The following is a 22873-nucleotide window of genomic DNA, read 5'->3' as shown; positions in this document are numbered from 1 at the left end:
ACCCTAACCCTAACCACCACGCTGATGTTACCCTAAGCCTAAATCTGATGTTACTCTAACCCTAACGCTGACGTTACCCTGACCCTAATCGCAACGCTGATGTTACCCTAACCCCAATGCTGAAGTTACCCTTACCCCAACGCTCATGTTACCATAACCCCAATGCTTATGTTACCATAACACTAACACTGATGTTACCTTAACCCTTTACGCTAGTGTTACCCTAACCCTAATGCTGATGTTACCCTAACCCTAACCCCAATGCTGATGTTACCCTGACCCTAACCCTAATGCTGATGTAACCCTAACCCTAACACTGATGTAACCCTAACCCTAACGCTGATGTTACCCTAACCCTAACGCTGATGTTACCCTAACCCCAATGCTGATGTTACCCTAACCCCAACGTTGATGTTACCCATCCCCGACGCTGATGTTACCCTATCCCTGACGCTGATGTTACCCTAACCCCAACGCTGATGTTACCCTGATCCCAAACCTGATGCTACCCTGACCCCAATGCTGATGTTACCCTGACCCCAACGCTGATTTTACCCTGACCCGAACGCTGATGTTACCCTGACCCCAACGCTGATGTTACCCTAACCCTAAAACTGATGTTACCCTAACCCTAACGCTGATGTTACCCTAATGCTGATGTTACCCTAACCCTAGCGCTGATGTCACCCTGACCCTAACCCCAACGCTGATGTTACCCTAAGCCTAAATCTGATGTTACTCTAACCCTAACGCTGACGTTACCCTGACCCTAATCACAACGCTGATGTTACCCTAACCCCAATGCTGAAGTTACCCTTACCCCAACGCTCATGTTACCATAACCCCAATGCTTATGTTACCATAACACTAACACTGCTGTTACCCTAACCCTTTACGCTAGTGTTACCCTAACCCTAATGCTGATGTTACCCTAACCCTAACCCCAATGCTGATGTTACCCTAACTCTATCCCTGATGTTACCCTAACCCCAACGCTGATGTTACCCTTACCGCAACTCTGATTTTACCCTAACGCTCATGCTACCTAACCCAAACGCTGATGTTACCGTAACCCGAACGCTGATGTTACCCTAACCCTAACGCTGATGTTACCCTAACCCCAACGCTGATGCTACCCTAAACCCAACCCTGATGTTACCCTATCCCCATAGCTGATGTTAACCTAACCCTAACGCTGATGTTACCCTAACGCTGACGTTACCCTAACCCTAACGCTGACGTAACCCTAACGCTGATGTAACCCTAACGCTAACGTTACCCTAACCCCAATGCTGATGTTACCCTAACCCCAATGCTGATGTTACCCTAACCCCAATGCTGATGTTACCCTAACCCCGACGCTGATGTTACCCTAACCCCGACGCTGATGTTACCCTAACCCCGACGCTGATGTTACCCTGACCCCAATGCTGATGTTACCCTAACCCCGACGCTGATGTTACCCTAACCCCGACGCTGATGTTACCCTGACCCTGACCCCAATGCTGATGTTGCTCTAACCCTAACGCTGATGTTACCCGAAGCCTAACGCTGATTTTACCCTAACCCTAATGCTGGTGTTAATGTAACCCCAAAGCTGATGTTTCCATAACCCTAACCCCAACGCTGGTGTTAACGTAACCCCAACGCTGATGTTACCCTTACCCTAACCCCAACGCTGGTGTTAACGTAACCCCAACGCTGATGTTACCCTAACCCTAATGCTGGTGTTAATGTAACCCCAAAGCTGATGTTTCCATAACCCTAACCCTAACGCTGATGTTACTCTAACACTAATGCTGATGTTAACCTAACCCTAACGCTGATGTTACCCTAACCCTAATGCTGACGTTACCCTAACCCTAACGCTGATGTAACCCTAACGCTGATGTAACCCTAACGCTGACGTTACCCTAACCCCAATGCTGATGTTACCCTAACCCCAATGCTGATGTTACCCTAACCCCAATGCTGATGTTACTCTAACCCGACGCTGATGTTACCCTGACCCCAACACTATTATTACCCTGATTCCAAAGTTGATGTTACCCTTACCCCAACACTGATGTTACCCTGACGCCAACACTGATGTTACCCTAACTCCATCCCTGATGTTAACCTAACGCTGGTTTTACCCTAACCCCAACGCTGATGTTATCCTAACGCTGGTTTTACCCTAACCCCAACGCTGATGTTAACCTAACGCTGGTTTTACCCTAACTCTGACGCTGATGTTACCCTAACCCTATCCCCAATGCTTTTGTTACCCTGACCCCAACGCTGATGTTACCCTAACCCCAAAGCTGATGTTACACTAACACTAACGCTGATGTTACCCTAACCCCAATGCTGATGTTACCCTAACCCTAACCCCATTGCTGATGTTACCCTAACACTAACGCTGATGTTACCCTAACCCTGACGCTGATGTTACCCTAACCCTAACCCCAATGCTGATGTTACCCTAACCCTAACCCTATTGCTGATGTTACCCTAACACTAACGCAAATGTTACCCTAACCCTAATGCTGATTTTACCCGAACCCCAACGCTGATGTTAACGTAACCCCAATGCTGATGTTTCTCTAATCCCAACGCTCATGTTACCCTGATACTAACGCTGATGTTACCCCAACGCAATGTTACCCAAACCCTAATGCTAATTTTACCCTAACCCCAACGCTGATGTTACCCTAACCCCAACGCTGATGTTAACGTAACCCCAATGCTGATGTTTCTCTAACCCCAACGCTGATGTTACCCTAACCCCAACGCTGATGTTACCCTAACCCCAACGCTGATGTTACCCTAACCCCAACGCTGATGTTACCCTAACCCCAACGCTGATGTTACCCTAACCCCAATGCTGATTTTACCCTAACCACAATACTGATGTTACCCTACCCCCAATGCTGATGTTACCCTAACACTAACGCTGATGTTACCCTAACCCTGACGCTGATGTTACCCTAACCCTAACACCAACGCTGATGTTACTCTGACCCCAATGCTGATGTTACCCAAACCCTAATCCCAACGATGATGTTACCCTAACCGCAATCCTGATGTTACCCTAACCCCAACGCTGATGTTACCTTAACACCAACGCTGATGTTACCCTAAACCCAAAGCTGATGTTACCCTAACGCTTACCCCAGTTCTGATGTTATCCTAACCCTAATGCTGATGTTACTCTAACCCTAACACCAACACTGATGTTGCCCTGACCCCAACGCAGATGTTACCCTAACCCTAAACCTAACGCAGATGTTACCCTAACACTAACGCTGATGTTACCCGAAGCCTAACGCTGATTTTACCCTAACACTAACCCCAACGCTGATTTTACCCTGACCCTAACCCCAACACTGGTGTTAACGTAACCCCAACGCTGATGTTACCCTAACGCTGGTGTTAATGTAACCCCAAAGCTGATGTTACCCTAACCCTAACGCTGATGTTACTCTAACACTGATGCTGATGTTACCCTAACCCTAACCACCACGCTGATGTTACCCTAAGCCTAAATCTGATGTTACTCTAACCCTAACGCTGACGTTACCCTGACCCTAATCGCAACGCTGATGTTACCCTAACCCCAATGCTGAAGTTACCCTTACCCCAACGCTCATGTTACCATAACCCCAATGCTTATGTTACCATAACACTAACACTGATGTTACCTTAACCCTTTACGCTAGTGTTACCCTAACCCTAATGCTGATGTTACCCTAACCCTAACCCCAATGCTGATGTTACCCTGACCCTAACCCTAATGCTGATGTAACCCTAACCCTAACACTGATGTAACCCTAACCCTAACGCTGATGTTACCCTAACCCTAACGCTGATGTTACCCTAACCCCAATGCTGATGTTACCCTAACCCCAACGTTGATGTTACCCATCCCCGACGCTGATGTTACCCTATCCCTGACGCTGATGTTACCCTAACCCCAACGCTGATGTTACCCTGATCCCAAACCTGATGCTACCCTGACCCCAATGCTGATGTTACCCTGACCCCAACGCTGATTTTACCCTGACCCGAACGCTGATGTTACCCTGACCCCAACGCTGATGTTACCCTAACCCTAAAACTGATGTTACCCTAACCCTAACGCTGATGTTACCCTAATGCTGATGTTACCCTAACCCTAGCGCTGATGTCACCCTGACCCTAACCCCAACGCTGATGTTACCCTAAGCCTAAATCTGATGTTACTCTAACCCTAACGCTGACGTTACCCTGACCCTAATCACAACGCTGATGTTACCCTAACCCCAATGCTGAAGTTACCCTTACCCCAACGCTCATGTTACCATAACCCCAATGCTTATGTTACCATAACACTAACACTGCTGTTACCCTAACCCTTTACGCTAGTGTTACCCTAACCCTAATGCTGATGTTACCCTAACCCTAACCCCAATGCTGATGTTACCCTAACTCTATCCCTGATGTTACCCTAACCCCAACGCTGATGTTACCCTTACCGCAACTCTGATTTTACCCTAACGCTCATGCTACCTAACCCAAACGCTGATGTTACCGTAACCCGAACGCTGATGTTACCCTAACCCTAACGCTGATGTTACCCTAACCCCAACGCTGATGCTACCCTAAACCCAACCCTGATGTTACCCTATCCCCATAGCTGATGTTAACCTAACCCTAACGCTGATGTTACCCTAACGCTGACGTTACCCTAACCCTAACGCTGACGTAACCCTAACGCTGATGTAACCCTAACGCTAACGTTACCCTAACCCCAATGCTGATGTTACCCTAACCCCAATGCTGATGTTACCCTAACCCCAATGCTGATGTTACCCTAACCCCGACGCTGATGTTACCCTAACCCCGACGCTGATGTTACCCTAACCCCGACGCTGATGTTACCCTGACCCCAATGCTGATGTTACCCTAACCCCGACGCTGATGTTACCCTAACCCCGACGCTGATGTTACCCTGACCCTGACCCCAATGCTGATGTTGCTCTAACCCTAACGCTGATGTTACCCGAAGCCTAACGCTGATTTTACCCTAACCCTAATGCTGGTGTTAATGTAACCCCAAAGCTGATGTTTCCATAACCCTAACCCCAACGCTGGTGTTAACGTAACCCCAACGCTGATGTTACCCTTACCCTAACCCCAACGCTGGTGTTAACGTAACCCCAACGCTGATGTTACCCTAACCCTAATGCTGGTGTTAATGTAACCCCAAAGCTGATGTTTCCATAACCCTAACCCTAACGCTGATGTTACTCTAACACTAATGCTGATGTTAACCTAACCCTAACGCTGATGTTACCCTAACCCTAATGCTGACGTTACCCTAACCCTAACGCTGATGTAACCCTAACGCTGATGTAACCCTAACGCTGACGTTACCCTAACCCCAATGCTGATGTTACCCTAACCCCAATGCTGATGTTACCCTAACCCCAATGCTGATGTTACCCTAACCCGACGCTGATGTTACCCTGACCCCAACACTATTATTACCCTGATTCCAAAGTTGATGTTACCCTTACCCCAACACTGATGTTACCCTGACGCCAACACTGATGTTACCCTAACTCCATCCCTGATGTTAACCTAACGCTGGTTTTACCCTAACCCCAACGCTGATGTTATCCTAACGCTGGTTTTACCCTAACCCCAACGCTGATGTTAACCTAACGCTGGTTTTACCCTAACTCTGACGCTGATGTTACCCTAACCCTATCCCCAATGCTTTTGTTACCCTGACCCCAACGCTGATGTTACCCTAACCCCAACACTGTTACCCTAACCCCGACCCTAACATCTATTTTGTGGATCCTCAGGAAGATTTGCCTGTGCGAGGTCATCAGCTAATGGGGATAATAAATATTATTATTAAGACAAAAAACAAGTATACTATCTGGCAAATTTCAAGTTTGATGTTGACTGAGTGTCTGTGACTCCCAGGTGATGAGGTGCTGCTGCAGCAGACACTGTTTGATGCCGTAGTGACAGCCCCCTTAGAATCCTACTGGCAGGCCATCATGCTCAATGCATCTGGGTAAGACTACAAAATTATACGTTTTTCACTCCTTTCCTTTTATGTTAGCTAGTGTATGTGTGTGTGCTTTGTGCACGCGTATGTGTGTGGATGTGTATTTGAGTGCATTAAATACCAATCTGTGTATTTGTTTGTGTTCAGGATGGAGGTGGGTGTGGAGACAGCCTTTCTGGGAACTCGCTCTGGCCTTATCCGGCTCACCAGATACACTGGCATAGAGACCAGGGTTGCCAAGTGAGTCACACTACCCCAGAGTTATCCCATTACAGACTACATTTGCCCTGCAGAGTTAGCCCATTATAGACTACATTAGCCCTACAGAGTTAACCAATTACAGACTACATTAGCCCTACAGAGTTAGCCCATTACAGACTACATTAGCCCTGCAGAGTTAACACATTACAGCCTACATTAGCCCTACAGAGTTAACCCATTACAGACTACATTAGCCCTACAGAGTTAGCCCCTATTACAGCCTACATTAGTCCTACAGAGTTAGCCCCTATTACAGCCTACATTAGCCCTACAGAGTTAGCCCATTTTACAGCCTGTGTCCTTTGAGCAGGAAAGTATTCACTAGGAACCAAATGAAAGAAACAGGCAGTCAGTATCTGAACTTGTCCAATATGAAACACTAGTTTTTCCTTTGCAAAACGTTTTGCTACAGTGTGCGCTAATGAATAGGTCTAAGGAGTTTGCTCTAAACTCTCTCTTAACTACTTCCTGCTCTACAGAAAGTTCCTGACTCCAGCTGATAAGGACAACCTGTTTACCGTGGACCATTTCCCCCTGTGGTACCGCCTGGCCATGGAGAACCCCCCTGGACGCTTCGTCTACTACATCCCTGTGGAGGACAAAGACAACAGAGACAAGACAGGTACCATCCCTATCATCCCTAGCCTAGTCCCAGATCAGTTTGAACTGTCTTGGCAATGCTTGCTGTGACAATGACACTAGGAGTTGGCAAGACAACACAAACAGACCTAGCATCAGTCTAGTGAATTACATCTTCTACGAAGTCAATTTAGGAATTGACTCCAACTGGCTGAAATTGACCCCAACTCGGCTAATATTTGATTATTCCTATTGACATGACATTATAACAGAACAGCGGTGAGTTTCCCCAAAACATAATGATAATCTTTAGCACTAAGATAATCTGAAGTCTACTGGTAACTTCGGCAACGGACCAACGATGCTCTTATTGCTAAAGACAATCATTATGTTTTGGGGAAAATCAACCCAGACCTACAGAAGCTCAAAGGTTGTGTTAGACTGATTGTTGATTGGTTGATCGTCTTGTGACAGGGGCTTCAAAGTATGTCATAGCCGCCACAGCTGTGACTGTGTCATCGGGAGGCAAGATGGCCATGGCTGGAGGTAAGCTTCTGACTTTTACTTTCTCTGAAATGTCGGGCTGCTTAACACCAATCCTGGAGGCGTTAATGCATCTTGTGGCTTCTACGTGTATTGAAGTGTCCATAACGGTAGTAGTATTCTCTGTGGTGCTACTGCTAAATGTTTGACACACTTTTGGCTTGTGGAGAGGGAAGCGCTCCATGTGTCTTTTGAAGGTCCCTAGAAGAGGAGGGTTACTGTTAAAACCTCTTACATCTAGATGTTCCGCTAGCGGAACGCCTCACCAATATCCAATGGTAGCGCCTGGCGCGAAATACGAAAAACCTTAAAAATGCTATAATTTCAATTTCTCAAACATATGACTATTTTACACCATTTTAAAGACAAGACTCTCCACATTGTCCGATTTCAAAAAGGCTTTACAGCGAAAGCAAAACATTAGATTATGTTAGGAGAGTACATAGACACAAATAATCACAGCCATTTTCCAAGCAAGCATATATGTCACAAAAACCAAAACCACAGCTAAATGCAGCACTAACCTTTGATGATCTTCATCAGATGACACTCCTAGGACATTATGTTATACAATACATGCATGTTTTGTTCAATCAAGTTCATATTTATATCAAAAAACAGCTTTTTACATTAGCATGTTTTGTTCAGAACTAGCATACCCACCGAAAACTTCCGGTGATTTTACTAAATTACTCACGATAAACGTTCACAAAAAAACATAACAATTATTTTAAGAATTATAGATACAGAACTCCTTTATGCAATCGCGGTGTCCGATTTTAAAATAGCTTTTCGGTGAAAGCACATTTTGCAAAATTCTGAGTAGATAGCCCGGCCATCATGGCTAGCTATTTTGACACCCACCAAGTTTGGCACTCACTAAACTCAGATTTACTATAAGAAAAATTGGATTACCTTTGCTGTTCTTCGTCAGAATGCACTCCCAGGACTTCTACTTCAACACCCAATGTTGTTTTGGTTCCAAATAATCCATAGTTATATCCAAATAGCTCCGTTTTGTTGTGCGTTAAAATCACTATCCGAAGGGTGACACGCCAGCGCGTATCGTGACAAAAAATTCAAAATATTTCATTACCGTACTTCGAAGCCTGTCAAACGCTGTTTAAAATCAATTTTTATGCAATTTTTCTCGTAAAATAGCGATAATATTCCAACCGGGAGACGTTGTATCCGTTCAAACACTGAAAATAGAAAATGGAGTCGTCACATGCACGCGTGCACCAGTGTCATTGTTCTCAGAACGACCACTTTCCAAAACCCCTACTGTTTTTTGCCCAGGGACTGCAGAGTTATCATTCCACGTTCTGGTGCCTTCTGAGAGCCTATGGGAGCCTTAAAAAATTTCACGTTACAGCAGAGATCCTCTATTTTCGAGAAAGAGGCTACAGAAGGCCAAGAAATGGTCAGACAGGGCACTTCCCATATATAATCTTCTCAGGTTTTGACCTGCCATATGAGTTCTGTTATACTCACAGACACCATTCAAACAGTTTTAGAAACTTTAGGGTGTTTTCTATCCAAATCAAATAATTATATGCATATTCTAGTTTCTGGGCAGGAGTAATAACCAGATTAAATCGGGTATGTTTTTTATCCGGCCGTGAAAATACTGCCCCTTATCCTAAACAGGTTAAGTGTATGTGATGGTTTTCACATCATCATGAGCTTTATCTTCATGGCCTTTTTTCATATCCTGTCACAAAAATATAGGGGATGCTTACATCAGCTGGAATAAATTGTGATGGGCAAGGTTAGATAAATAAATGCTTTATTGTCATCAGCATGATTAACAGAATATCACACTATCGTTATTTCTTGAGCAAAACTTAAGAGCAAATTTGTAATGTGCTTAACACAGAGACAGAAATAACGATTAAAGGACTAATGAGATACTGATATATGTACATGTTTTTAGGTCAGTGCTGATCTCTTTGACAGTTCAAAATGGAAATAGTTGCCAACTAGATTCAGTTCGCAATGAATATGGCTGCTAGCCATGGTACTGACTCTCTTCAGCTGCTGTTATCATAACATCCTCTAGAGGTCAGTAGTTTGCTGTTGTATTGTATGGCTTTACAGCATTGAAAGCAGGCTTACTCTGTACAGATATGAACATTGATATGACTTGGAATATTCATTTAGTAGAGAGAGGTTTGAGTCACTGCACGTGAGCACAGGTCTGATACACAAGACTGCATCTGTCTAACACTGATTCCACAGAACATTGTGTACTATATTCTTGTACATTCATGTGTACTATAACAATTTGAGCGACAACCACTACTGGGATTGTTAACCTGCGCTTTTATAGCAAAACGTTAGGAGCAGTTACATTACATTAGACAGGGACTTGATCTATTGGCATTTTTTGCTTGAAACACAATGAACTTTGATGGAAGGTCAGATCAAGGAATAAGCATACAATAATAATGGATTTCAAAGACGATTTCTAGGAAAGTCTTTGAACCAAGGTACAGAGGTACCAGAACCTCCACCACACAGTTGGAGAGCTGACTAAGGAACCAATCACGTAGCATCCACACGTCTTGAAGCAATGCAGCGTTCCAGTTTTCCATTTGACGATCAACTGTACGATCATGTTGGTATGCCTCGAACACCAGCAAAGTGCAGCAGAGATACGCTTTCTCAGCTCTATACATTCCCTAGTCTAGAATGCCCTGGAGCACTGAGTAGTAAGACACACAGTTAGGGAATGCAGCCCCCCCTGAATCCTTGCAACAGGAATGTCAGCCAGTCAGAGAAACAAAGGTCAAAAGCCTGTTATTCTGTATGTGTGGACTATGGGACTAGACTCTGGTTCTGGCTCTGGCTCGGCTGGGGATGTTGGGGAGGAAGGAAAGACGCCGTCCTCGATGTCTGTCTCCCCCCCTCCCTCCCCAGCCATCAATGGCTGCCATGTGTTTTTCAGCTCCCTCTGGTACTTGGCCATGAGAGAGGCGTAGATACAGCCGTAGGTGGCCGCCACCACCATCATCACACACACCACGCCACACACACACGCCGCCACGATCTGAGTCCCCCAGGCCCTGCGGACGCTAATGGGCCGGTAGCGCTGGCGTACACAGTCCTCTTGGTTGGCCTGGGGCCCGTTCATGGGCCCGTTGATCCGACCGAGACAGGGTGGGCGCCCCCCACGGGGCCCGTCGTAGCCAGGGACCCTGGCCTGGTTCTCCAACTGCAGGCAGTAGTTGAACATCTCTATGGGGATGCTGCGGATGTCCCGCCCCCTCAGCTCCTTGGGTAGGTTGCACTTCACAGCATCCACCTGCCCGTCTGAAACACACATAGGGATCTAGTGGATCACTAGCAAGATCAATAGATAATCAAGCTCATTTACAGATCAATAACAGACATGACACAGTATCAGACTAGTACATGACATGGAACAAAGGCCAAACTGACTTGACTGTACATGAAACATTGTAAGCTTGTATACAACATAACACTGACGTCTGTACAGCAGCCACTCCATCCAGTGCTTGAAGTCCCTCAGGTTGCAGTCACACTCCCAAGGGTTGCCTGCCAGTTGGAGGCTCAGCAGGCTGCCCAGGGGCTGGAAGGTGGCTCTGTCCAGGCTCCGCAGCTTGTTCCCAGTCAGAGACAGCCAGGCCAGGCCCTGGAGCCCGTCCAGCAGCCCATTGGGAAAAACTACCAGGCCGTTCAGGGACAAGTCCAGCCCTTTCAGTATCCAAAGACCCTGGAACAGCTCTCGGCTCAACCCCCAGCGACTACCGTTACACTGGGTAACCTCCGTCTGGTTACTGGGGTCTGTAGGGGTAAGTAGGGGGCAGTCACCCAGGTAGTTCCCTGAGAGGTTGAGCCACTGCAGGCCACTGAGGCCGGAGAAAGACCCTGGTTGCAGGCTGGAGAGGTGGTTGTCAGAGAGGTCCAGGAGCTCCAGAGCGCTGAGGTTGGACAGGTCCCCGTCGCCCAGGGAGGAGAGGTTGTTGTGGGGCAGGCGGAGGGTGCGGGTGTCCTGGGGCAGCAGGGGCAGGACGGTGGTTAGGGAGAGCAGAGCCAGGCCTGTACAGTCTGTGCCATTGCTGTTGCAGATGCACACAGTGGGACAACCGCTAGCTGCCTCTAGCAGACCCAGCAGTACTAGCAGCAGACTGGGCAGGGCTGCAAAGACTGGGGAGAGAGAAGAAGAGGGCTTTAGGAAGAGGACTTTGATAAACCTAAGCAATCTAAATCAAATATATTGTACGTACAGGAAGTTCTGGAGTAGATTAGATTAGAAGTTTAATAGTCACATGTACAGGGTTGCAGGCATAATTACAGGGTACAGTAAAAATAATCATAAGCTCTGAGCTCCAACAATGCAGGTCAAAGTGAAATAAAACAATAGAATAAAACAAAAGAATATAAATACATTTAAATAAAATCTATACATGTTAACACTTTAATAATGGTAAATGTTCATTGGGGTAGGGGCAGGGTAAATGTCCGTTGGGGGAGGGGCAGGAGGGGGACAAGGGGAGCAGGTTGCTGCCTAGTGGTGTCTATTCAGCAGCCTGATAGTCTAGGCGTAGAAGCTGTCGGCCAGTCTTCCAGTTTTTCAAATTATGCTCCTGTACTACCTGCGTATTCGGGATGGAAGCCGGAAGAACAGGCCATGGCTCGGGTGATGAGTAACTAAACACTGTTGTCCGTCAATCAGCCCACTGTGGCAGTCACTCACCCAGGCTCTCCAGGTGGGTACTCCTAGGCAGGTCGAGGGGCTGCATGTCTGCTGCCACCCTAGACTGGCACTGGCATCGGGCTGTCTCAGTAGGTGCCCTCCTTGTGCCACCCACCAGCTAGAGGGAGAGAGAGAGAGAGAGAGATGGTAGTACATGGGGTTGATGTGGATTCGTAGGAGAGCGATTGTTGGCCGTTTTGACTCTCATCTTATATAATACTGACTATGACAATATGTGTACAGATTAGTAAAGACAATATAATCTGTTCCATCTGATTTGGAAAAGCATCATTATATACTTCTCCCTCTTCCCTCTCGGACTGTTTAAGAGTTTGTTTCCCTTTTCATCCCTTTCAATTCCCTGGGGGGGGAGTTCAGTCAAAAAGGAGCTTGATGCATGTGCACGGTGCTTAGCCAAAAGTAAATGCAAGTACTCTACAGATGTTTTTTAAATTGATTTAAATTTAAAGGCAATGTTCCTGCGTTAGCAGAGAATGAATTCACCGTAAACGCTGCATATAATCCTCAATTAGCTTTACATTTATTTTGCTCAATCTGTAACGCTTCAGCGATACAGACTGGACAGAGCACCAAGTCAAAGTTAACTTTCTACTGAACAGCCACTCAGCTGTAGAAGTCTTACAGACAACCCTCATCTTTCACATGCAGACAATCACAGAGGATAAAGTCATCGTTTTTTTCCCAGGCTGAGATCTCGTGGCCTTTGGTCTCTGTGTTGATTTGAAGTGGAGAAGGAGAGGGATAGAGAGAGGGATAGAGAGGTGAGAGAGGAGAGACCAACGGAGAGAGACAGAGAGACGGAGAGAGACGGAGAGTGAGAGAGATGAGAGAGAGACAGACAGCGAGAGAGAGAGAGAGAGAGGAGAGACAGACGGAGAGAGACAGAGAGATTGAGAGAGAGAGAGAGAGAGAGAGAGAGAGAGAGAGAGAGAGAGAGAGAGAAAGATGTCCTTCATTTTCTGATTAGAAAGAGATTATGTAGCTCCATCATGCGTGCCTCTGCTGCCACTTAGAGGAGCCAGTTAAGAGGAGCCTTAAGGTCTTTATTTTGTCTTCGGTCCACAAAGATCCTGAATTGCTCTCCTCTGCTCAACATTCGTCTCTCATTCGCATAATCTGTACTCACATACGTATGCACAGTCTATACAGGATCTACAGGATCTTAATTTGACCAGTTTCTCACAGCAGGAAAATAATCTTGCAGCAACAGGAAATGTGAATTGTTGTGTGGATTATAAATCCTGGACGTTTTTATAGGGGTTGATAGATTTTTTTTTGTTTGGGTAAATCAAGTTGACATCTTTAAGTGGAAATTGCAAACTTAAGGAGACTTTTTAAATCTCCTATACATGTATGTTGTTTCCTGCAACAACATTGTGATCAAATTAAGATCACGGTTGGTGATGTTTAAGATGAGGGACATTTTTATGAGTGTGGCTTTATTTCTATTACAGCATGTTGGATGACTGTCGTTCATATTCCGTTCACCCAGCTCAATGTATTAAGTCGATGGGTTTAGGCTACTACATACCCATGAGGTTGCTACAACCTATGAATGAAAGTTTACAACATAGGTGCACAGGTCGAGAGAAAAATGTGAGTAATCAAGGTGACAGACAGTGACACATTCAATACTGCCTTGCACAATTTTGCCTGATCTAGGGTGTAATCATTAGTCCAACAGTTGCAAATGAGAGTTTCTATTGGACGAATTCAGGTATATTTATCTCCGTTTCGTTCTGTTTGCTTCCGTTTAACCTCTCTTGGGTAGGGGGCAGTATTTTGACATCCGGATGAAAAGCGTGCCCGTAGTAAACTGCCTGCTACTCAGGCCCAGAAGGTAGGATATGCATATTATTAGTAGATTTGGATAGAAAACACTCTGAAGTTTCTAAAACCGTTTGAATGATGTCTGTGAGCATAACAGAACTCATATGGCAGGCAAAAACCTGAAAAAAATCCAACCAGGAAGTGTGGAAATCTGAGGTTTGTAGTTTTTCAAGTGATTCCCTATCCAATATACAGTGTCTGTTCGGTCATTTTGCACTTCCTAAGGCTTCCACTAGATGTTAACAGTCTTTAGAACGTTGTTTCATGCTTCTACTGTGAATGGGGAGAGAATAAGAGCATATGGAGTCAGATGACTGAGAAAATGGCTCAGTTGGTAGAGCATGGTGTGTGCAACGCCAGGGTTGTGGGTTCGATTCCCACGGGGGGCCAGTACAAAAAAAAATGCATGAAAATGAAATGTATGTATTCACTACTGTAAGTCGCTCTGGATAAGAGTGTCTGCTAAATGACTGAAATGTTTAAAAAAATTAAATGTTTAAAAAAAGCTAAATCGTGCGCACTCCCGTGAGAGTTAGGTGTGTTCCTTTTTATTTCTGAAGACAAAGGAATCGTCCGGTTGGAATATTATGGAAGATTTATGATAAAAACATCCTAAAGATTGATTCTATACATCGTTTGACATGTTTCTACGAACTGTAATATAACTTTTTTGACTTTTCGTCTGAACTTACTGCGCGAGCACAGTGCATTTGGATTACTCGACTGAACGCGCAAACAAAATGGAGGTATTTGGACATAAAGATTAACTTTATCGAACAAAGCGAACATTTATTGTGGAACTGGGATTCCTGGGAGTGCATTCCGATGAAGATCATCAAAGGTAAGTGAATATTTATAATGTTATTTGTGACTTCTGTTGACTCCAAAATGGCGGGTATCTGTATGGCTTGTTTTGATGTCTGAGTGCTGTACTCAGATTATTGCAAAGTTTGCTTTCGCCGTAAAGCTTTTTTGAAATCTGAAAAGCGGTTGCATTAAGGAGAAGTGTATCTATAATTCTTTGAATAACGTTTATGATGAGTATTTCTGTAAATTGATGTGCTCATTCACCGGACGTTTTGGGAGGCAAAACATTTCTGAACATTACACGCCAATGTAAAATGGGGGTTTTGGATATAAATATGAACTTTATCGAGCAAAACATACATGTATTGTGTAACATGAAGTCCTATGAGTGCCATCTGATGAAGATCATCAAAGGTTAGTGATTCATTTTAGCTGTATTTCTGGTTTTTGTGATGCCTCTCCTTGTTTGGAAAATGGCTGTGTGTTTTTTCTTGTCTAGGCGCTGTCCTAACATAATCTAATGTTATGCTTTTGCCGTAAAGCCTTTTTGAAATCGGACACTGTGGTTGGATTAACGAGAAGTGTATCTTTAAAATGGGATATAATAGTTGTATGTTTGAGAAATTTGAATTATGAGATTTTTGTTGTTTTTAATTTGTCGCCCTGTTATTTCACTGGCTGTTGGCGAGTGTGTCCCGCATAGCAACCATGTACAAATAGCATGATTATTTTGCTCATTGTATAATTCCTTCTTGCATCTATGCGATCTCCTCCTCTCATATTTTCCCGTCGCTTGTGGACTTCAGTGCACAATACATCAGCTGTCTGTGACCAAACCTTCATATCATAACCGATAACTGCTACACACAGCCTACATCATTGTCACCATATTAGCTAACGTCATAGTCAACATAGCTACTAGAACTAATGTGTTAGCAAACCCCCTACAATCATGCAGTACAGTGTATAGTCAGCAAGCAGTTTAACAGTTACTGCAGGCCCCTGTGGCAATAAATCAATAAAACCAAAAGCTTAACTTGACTTGGAAGAGTTATAGCATCCCTCTCTGTTTGAGCTGGGTGTTTGAGTGGGGTACACTAGCGATCTGCATTCGCTAGCTAAGTGAAAGTGAATGTTTAAAGAAAATACAACAAAATCTCTCTCGCCTTCATTTTTTTCAAAACTGTTCAACTATTGCTTGAGTCAACTACTCACTACAATAGTTTTAGATATATGAAGTGTGCTTGGTTCTGAATCTCGAAATGAAGTTTGCTTGCTTCTGTTTCTCAATGTGAAATGTGTTTGGTTCTGATTCTCTCTATGATGTGTGCTTGCTTCTGTTTCTCAATTCTCAATATGAAGTGTGCTTGCTTCTGTTTGTTAATTCTCGATATGAAGTGTGCTTGGTTCTGATTCTCGATATGAAGTGTGCTTGGTTCTGATTCTCGATATGAAGTGTGCTTGCTTTTGATTCTCGATATGAAGTGTGCTTGCTTCTGATTCTCGATATTAAGTGTGCTTGCTTTTGATTCTCGATATGAAGTGTGCTTGCTTCTGATTCTCGATATGAAGTGTGCTTGCTTCTGATTCTCAGTTTTAGGTGCGCTTGGTTATATTAGTGTATAGTGGAGGGTGTTTTTGGTTTCTCTGTGTGAGCTGTGAGGTGTGCTGTCCTTGTCCTGTTTAATCAGGGCCATGATGAGTACATCTGATCTGGAGTCAGTTGATCCACAACATTCTGTCACTGTCTGGTCTGGAGCCAGTGCAGCAGCAGCTTAAATAACTAGCCTCAAGAGGATGAGGTAATCCTCATTCCTCAATTAGTGCTGGGGTCCTGAGAAGATTACCCTGACCTGTCTGTCAGAGGTCCAGCACCAAGGAAGTTACAGAAGACATAGATGAAGTGGGGATATCTGATATAAGGCCTTTTGAGAGCTTTCATTTAATTTCCACGGCTACAAAGGAATTTGTGGAAATGTAACATCTTGACACCAAGTGAAATGTCAGTATGAATATGCAAGCACATGTGCAATAGAATCAAATCAACTGCAATATTTTAACCTAAACTGAGAGTATTACATTTAGGTCAGACTCTTGTCTGAACACAAATGCATACACACACATACACACACACATACACACATACACACACTGCCATAAGCCAAGGACATGTATAGAAGAGGGAACACTCAGATTTAGGGGAGGTACCTCATTTTCTATGGATATGGCTTTGAACAGAAGCCTCTGGCCACACTCCTGCCATTTACGTATCACACACACACACACTCACACAAACACTTACACACAAACTCACTCACACTCACACACACGCACACTCACACACACACACAAACTCGCACACACACACTCACACACAAACTCACACACACACACGCACCCACAAACTCGCACACACACACTCACACACAAACTCACACACACACACATGCTTACACACACGCACGCACGAACGCACGCGCGCACACACACACGCACACTCTCTCTCTCTTTCCCTCCCACATCAGAGCACTTCTCATTCTGTCCCTCAGTCAGCCTCTACTTTTACTTGTCTCTGCCCTACTTTTTTAGGTCCAGTACAGTAGTCAAATCGAAGTGATTGAAGCACTTGGGAGTCCATTCCAGTGGGGGGCTGCCTCATTGAATTACACTTCCAGCTGATGAGAGAAGCTTTTGGGGGAGGGGGGATGACAATAAAAAGCTAGCATACATAATTTAGTACAGACTTGCCACAAAAGGAGGATAGATAGACACGTAAGTGTTGGGACAAATATGGTAGTCTATACAGACATAATTAAGTGTTTTGGCACCCTTACATGATTCACTATTTCTTCTAAAATAAGTAGAAATTGAAACCTTTGGGGTGTACACATATGTATTTGTTTGATTTACAGGATAAAAAAAGAAATACATCTGAACTGATTTTTCACTTGAAGGGCAAAAAATGGCCTGGACTAAATTAAACAAAATTCAAATGAATTTGGTTGGAGGCAGGTGATTCTCGTGTATGTCTAATTTACCTCACCTGTGGTAAGTTGCAGGTGCCTACAAGGTACAAATAGCCATTCAACCAGTTCTGAAAAGAGAAACGTGAACATTTTACTCCATTGCACTCCAACGTAAAATGCAATGGTGCCATTTAACCGCGTCTGCATATGCAACAGCTCCAACTGGAGGTGCAGTGTATCAAAGTATCCCACATTATACCAAGTGTTTAATTACAAACGATGGCGTTGCCAGCTGTGTTGACAGCTTGGTACCATCAAGTGCACCATCACACAGATCACAATGGATTAGGCCTCCCTCCGCCTCCCACTCATTGATGGTAAATGTGCAGTTATTCCTGCCCCAGATTAGGACACAGGTCTCAATCCTCCCCGGCAGCAGGGTTTAGACTGCAGGACAGATGCTTGTTATGATTCCAGATGGCTGTTCGTGTGGCGGTGGAGCACATAGAACACATTCAGAGCCTTGCAAAAGTATTCATCCCCCTTGGTGTTTTTCCTATTTTGTTGAATTACAACCTCTAATTTAAATGGATTCTTATTTGGATTTCATGTAAAGGACATACACAAAATAATCCAAATTGGTGAAGTGAAATAAAAAAAATTACTTGTTTCAAAAAAGTATTCAAAAAAAGTAAAAGTGGTGTGTACATATTTAGTCACCCCCCTTTGCTATGAAGCTCCTAAATAAGATCTGGTGCAACCAATTACCTTCAGAAGTCACATAATTACTCCCCCTGTGTGAAATCTAAGTGTCACATGACCTGTCACATGATCTCAGTATATATACACCTGTTCTGAAAGGCCCTGGAGTCTGCAACACCACTAAACAAGGGGCACCACCAAGCAAGCAGCACCATGAAGACCAAGGAGCTCTCCAAACAGGTCAGGGACAAAGTTGTGGAGAAGTAAAGATCAGGGTTGGGTTCTAAAAAAATATCAGAAACTTTGAACATCCCATGGAGCACCATTAAATCCATTATTAAAAAGTGGAAAGAATATGGCACCACGACAAACCTGCCAAGAGGGGGCCCCCCACCAAAACTCACAGATCAGGCAAGGAGGGCATTAATCAGAGGCAACAAAGAGACCAAAGATAACCCTGAAGGAGCTGCAAAGCTCCACAGCGGAGATTGGAGTATCTGTCCATAGGACCACTTTAAGCCGTACATTCCACAGAGCTGGTCTTTACGGAAGAGTGGCCAGAAAAAAAACATTGCTTAAAGAAGAAAATAAACAAACAAACACGTTTGGTGTTTGCCAAAAGGCATGTGGGAGACTCCCCTAACATATGAAGAAGGTACTCTGGTCAGATGAGACTAAAATTGAGCTTTTTGGCCATCAAGGAAAACACTATGTCTGGCGCAAACCCAACACCTCGCATCACCCCGAGAACACCATCCCCACAGTGAAGCATGGTGGTGGCAGCATCATGCTGTGGGGATGTTTTTCATCGGCAGTGACTGGGAAACTGGTCAGAATTGAAGGAATGATGGATGGCGCTAAATACAGGGAAATTCTTGAGGGAAACCTGTTTCCGTCTTCCACAGATTTGAGACGGCGGTTCACCTTCCAGCAGGACAATGACCCTAAGCATACTGCTAAAGCAACAATTGAGTGGTTTAAGGTGAAACATTTAAATGTATTGGAATGGCCGAGTTAAAGCCCAGACCTCAATCCAATTGAGAATCTGTGGTATGACTTAAAGATTGCTGTACACCAGTGGAACCCATCCAACTTGAAGGAGCTGGAGCAGTTTTGTCTTGAAGAATGGGCAAAAATCCCAGTGGCTAGATGTGCCAAGCTTATAGAGACATACCCCAAGAGACTTGCAGCTGTAATTGCTGCATAAGGTGGCTCTACAAAGTATTGATTTTGGGGGGTGAATAGTTATGCACGCTCAAGTTTTCAGTTTTTTTGTGTTGTTTCTTGTTTGTTTCACAGTAAAAAATATTTTGCATCTTCAAAGTAGTAGGCATGTTGTGTAAATCAAATGATATAAACCCCCCAAAAATAAATTTTAATTCCAGGTTGTAGGGCAACAAAATAGGAAAAATGCCAAGGGGGTGAATACTTTCGCAAAGCCCCTGTAGAGCAACATGTAAAACACATAGAACAAGACATAGAACATATAGAACAACACGTACACTACTGGTCAAACGTTTTAGAACACCTACTCATTCAAGGATTTTTCTTTATTTTTACTATTTTCTACATCGGAGAATAATAGTGAAGACATCAAAACTATGAAATAACACATATGGAATCATGTTGAACCTAAAAAGTGTTAAACAAATTAATATATTTGAGATTCTTCAAATAGCTACCCTTTGCCTTAATAACAGCTTTGCCATTTCTCAACCAGCTTCACCTGGAATGCTTTTCCAACAGTCTGGAAGGAGTTCCCACATATGCTGAGCACTTGTTGGCTGCTTTTCCTTCACTCTGAGGTCCGACTCATCCCAAACCATCTCAATTTGGTTGAGGTCAGGGGATTGTGGAGGCCAGGTCATCTGACACAGCACTCATCACTCTCCTTCTTGGTAAAATAGCCCTTACACAGCCTGAAGGTGTGCTGGGTCATTGTCCTGTTGAAAAACAAATTATAGTCCCACTAAGCCCAAACCAGATGGGATGGCGTATCGCTGCAGAATACTGTGGTAGCCATCACAGACAGTGTCACCAGCAAAGCACCCCCACACCATAACACCTCCTCCTCCATGCTTTACGGTGGGAAATACACATGCAGAGAGCATACGTTCACCCATACCGCATTGGGGCGGCAGATAGCCTAGTGGTTAGAGCATTGGGCCAGTAACCAAACGGTTGCTAGATCAAATCCCCAAGCTGACACGGTACAAATCTGTTGTTCTACCCCTGAACAAGGCAGTTAACCCACTGTTCCTTGGCCATCATTGTAAATAAGAATTTGTTTTTAACTGACATGCCAAGTTAAATTTAAGATTATATATATTTTTTAAATTCTAAAATCTCACAAAGACACAGCAGTTGGAACCAAAAATCTCCAATCTGGACTCCAGACCAAAGGAACAATTTCCACCGGTCTAATGTCCATTGCTCGTGTTTCTTGGCCCAAGCAAGTCTCTTCTTCTTATTGGTGTCCTTTAGTAGTGGTTTCTTTGCAGAAATTTGACCGCAAAGCACACCTGTTAATTGAAATGCATTCCAGGTGACTACCTCATGAAGCTGGTTGAGAGAATGCCAAGAGTGTGCAAAGCTGTCATCAAGGCAAAGGGTGGCTACTTTGAAGAGTCTAAAATACTAAATATATTTTGATTTGTTTAACACTTTTTTGCTTACTACATGATTTCACATGTGTTATTTCATAGGGTTGATGTATTCACTATTAGTAAAATAAATAGTAAAAAAAAAAAAAACTTGAATGAGTTGGTGTTCTAAAACTTTTGACCGGTAGTGTAGAACACGTAGAACAACACATTGAACACATACACTACATGACCAAAGGTATGTGGACACTGTTAAACATCTCCAAAATCATGGCCATTAAAGTTTTTTCTGAATGCTTAAACACTAACAGTAATTCTTGAAGCACTATAGTCTGAAACCATTAACACTTGTGGCCAATTCATTCATCAAGTGTGCCGAACTGAATGCACATTCTCTTTTTTACACTCAGTTTGTAATTTTATAACACACTTTTTGCGAAACTGTAAATACAACTCACTGCTTTACACTCAATTTGCAATTTAATAATACACTTCTAGCAAAACTGTTAACATTGGCCTCTACATTGCTACACTATTTCACCAATTTCCTTTCCACATTGACACATGTGAAAACACTTTTAGATAATGAGTTCTCTTACAAATCAGAGCTTGAGCACTATAAATAGGCCACAGGTAAACAATTGGTTTGGACAACAATGGAGGCCAATATTGGACAGAGAGTAAGAGGGGTGAAAACTAGAGGAGGAGAAGGAAGTGGTGAAGTAGGACGGAGGGAAGGAGAGGACAGGGAAGAGGAAGAGGAAGGGTAGTCAGGAACACAATAAACTGATGAAATCAGAGCGACTGTGGTTGACCATGTTGTCCACCATGGGATGAGCATGAGGGAGGCTGGGCAACGGGTTCAACCAAATCTGAGCCGCTACACTGTTGCAGGTATCATCCGGATAATTCGAAATGAGAACCTGTAAGTAACTGTTAGTGCTGTAGTCTTACTGGTACTGTAATATGTACTATACTTTTATAATGAGAAGGATCTATCACTAAAACCATTCAAATGTTTTTACAGAACTGCAAGAAAACCAGTATCTGGTGGAAGAGGTCGACTGTTCTAAATATGGTCATTGCAAATAATCGCATCAGACTCAGAACTGCAGGACCAGATAATAGCAGATAACACCATATTCCAAAACATCAACAGAGTGAGTCTCTCTGCACTGTCTCGTCTACTGAAACGCAATAGAATTAGGATGAAGCAGCTGTACAGAGTCCCTTTGGAAAGATACTCAGACCGTGTAAAACAACTGAGATATGAATATGTGCAGGTAAGTTATACTATCCTATCATTGGTACTGGACCTGGAAGTGTATGGTGCTACATCATATTGACTGATCCCTGTCTTTTCCTACTGTGCGACATTGTTTTCTCTTGTCTCTTTCAAAGAGTCATGGAGCTAGAAACAGATGCAGTGCATCATGAGCTTATATATGTGGACGAGGCAGGTTTCAACCTTGCAAAAACAAGGGGCCGCGGCAGAAATATCATCAGACACCGTGCCATCATCAACGTCCCGGGACAACGTGGTGGCAACATAACAATGTGTGTGGCTATTAGTCAAAACGGCGTCCTTCACTATCATGCCCATACAACAGGTCCATACAACACTGCACACGTTATCACATTTCTGGATACCCTCCACAACAGACTCATCCCTAATGACCAGGGGCCAGAGCAGCCCAGGTATGTTATCATCTGGGACAATGTTAGTTTCCACAGGGCTGCTGTGGGCCGCAATTGGTTCACAGGTCGCCCACTTTTCATCGCACTCAAATCT

The 22873-nt window shown here is 44.0% G+C and overlaps 2 protein-coding genes across 2 annotated transcripts in view; one reads left to right on the top strand and one right to left on the bottom strand.

Annotated features, from left to right (window-relative positions):
• The window catches only part of LOC115192701 (voltage-dependent calcium channel subunit alpha-2/delta-4), a 101801-nt gene that overhangs the window by 54933 nt on the left and 23995 nt on the right, over positions 1–22873 (top strand). Inside the window, exons 22-25 of the mRNA XM_029751484.1 lie at positions 5959–6052; positions 6194–6286; positions 6787–6929; positions 7361–7432. Of these exons, the coding sequence (XP_029607344.1) occupies positions 5959–6052; positions 6194–6286; positions 6787–6929; positions 7361–7432 (402 nt within the window). The remainder of the gene's footprint in view (positions 1–5958; positions 6053–6193; positions 6287–6786; positions 6930–7360; positions 7433–22873) is intronic.
• On the bottom strand, positions 10221–12198 carry LOC115191568 (leucine-rich repeat and transmembrane domain-containing protein 2-like). The gene is made up of 4 exons (XM_029749360.1): positions 12153–12198; positions 11312–11638; positions 10922–11239; positions 10221–10744 (listed from the first exon to the last, which is right to left on the bottom strand). The coding sequence occupies exons 1-4, from the start codon at positions 12196–12198 to the stop codon at positions 10221–10223; spliced, it is 1215 nt and encodes a 404-aa protein (XP_029605220.1).

The sequence above is a fragment of the Salmo trutta genome, chromosome 4 (assembly GCF_901001165.1).
Source record: "Salmo trutta chromosome 4, fSalTru1.1, whole genome shotgun sequence".
Classification (NCBI taxonomy): domain Eukaryota; kingdom Metazoa; phylum Chordata; class Actinopteri; order Salmoniformes; family Salmonidae; genus Salmo; species Salmo trutta.
The sequence above is the reverse complement of the archived record's forward strand: the minus strand, read 5'-3'. Positions and strand labels throughout refer to the sequence as shown.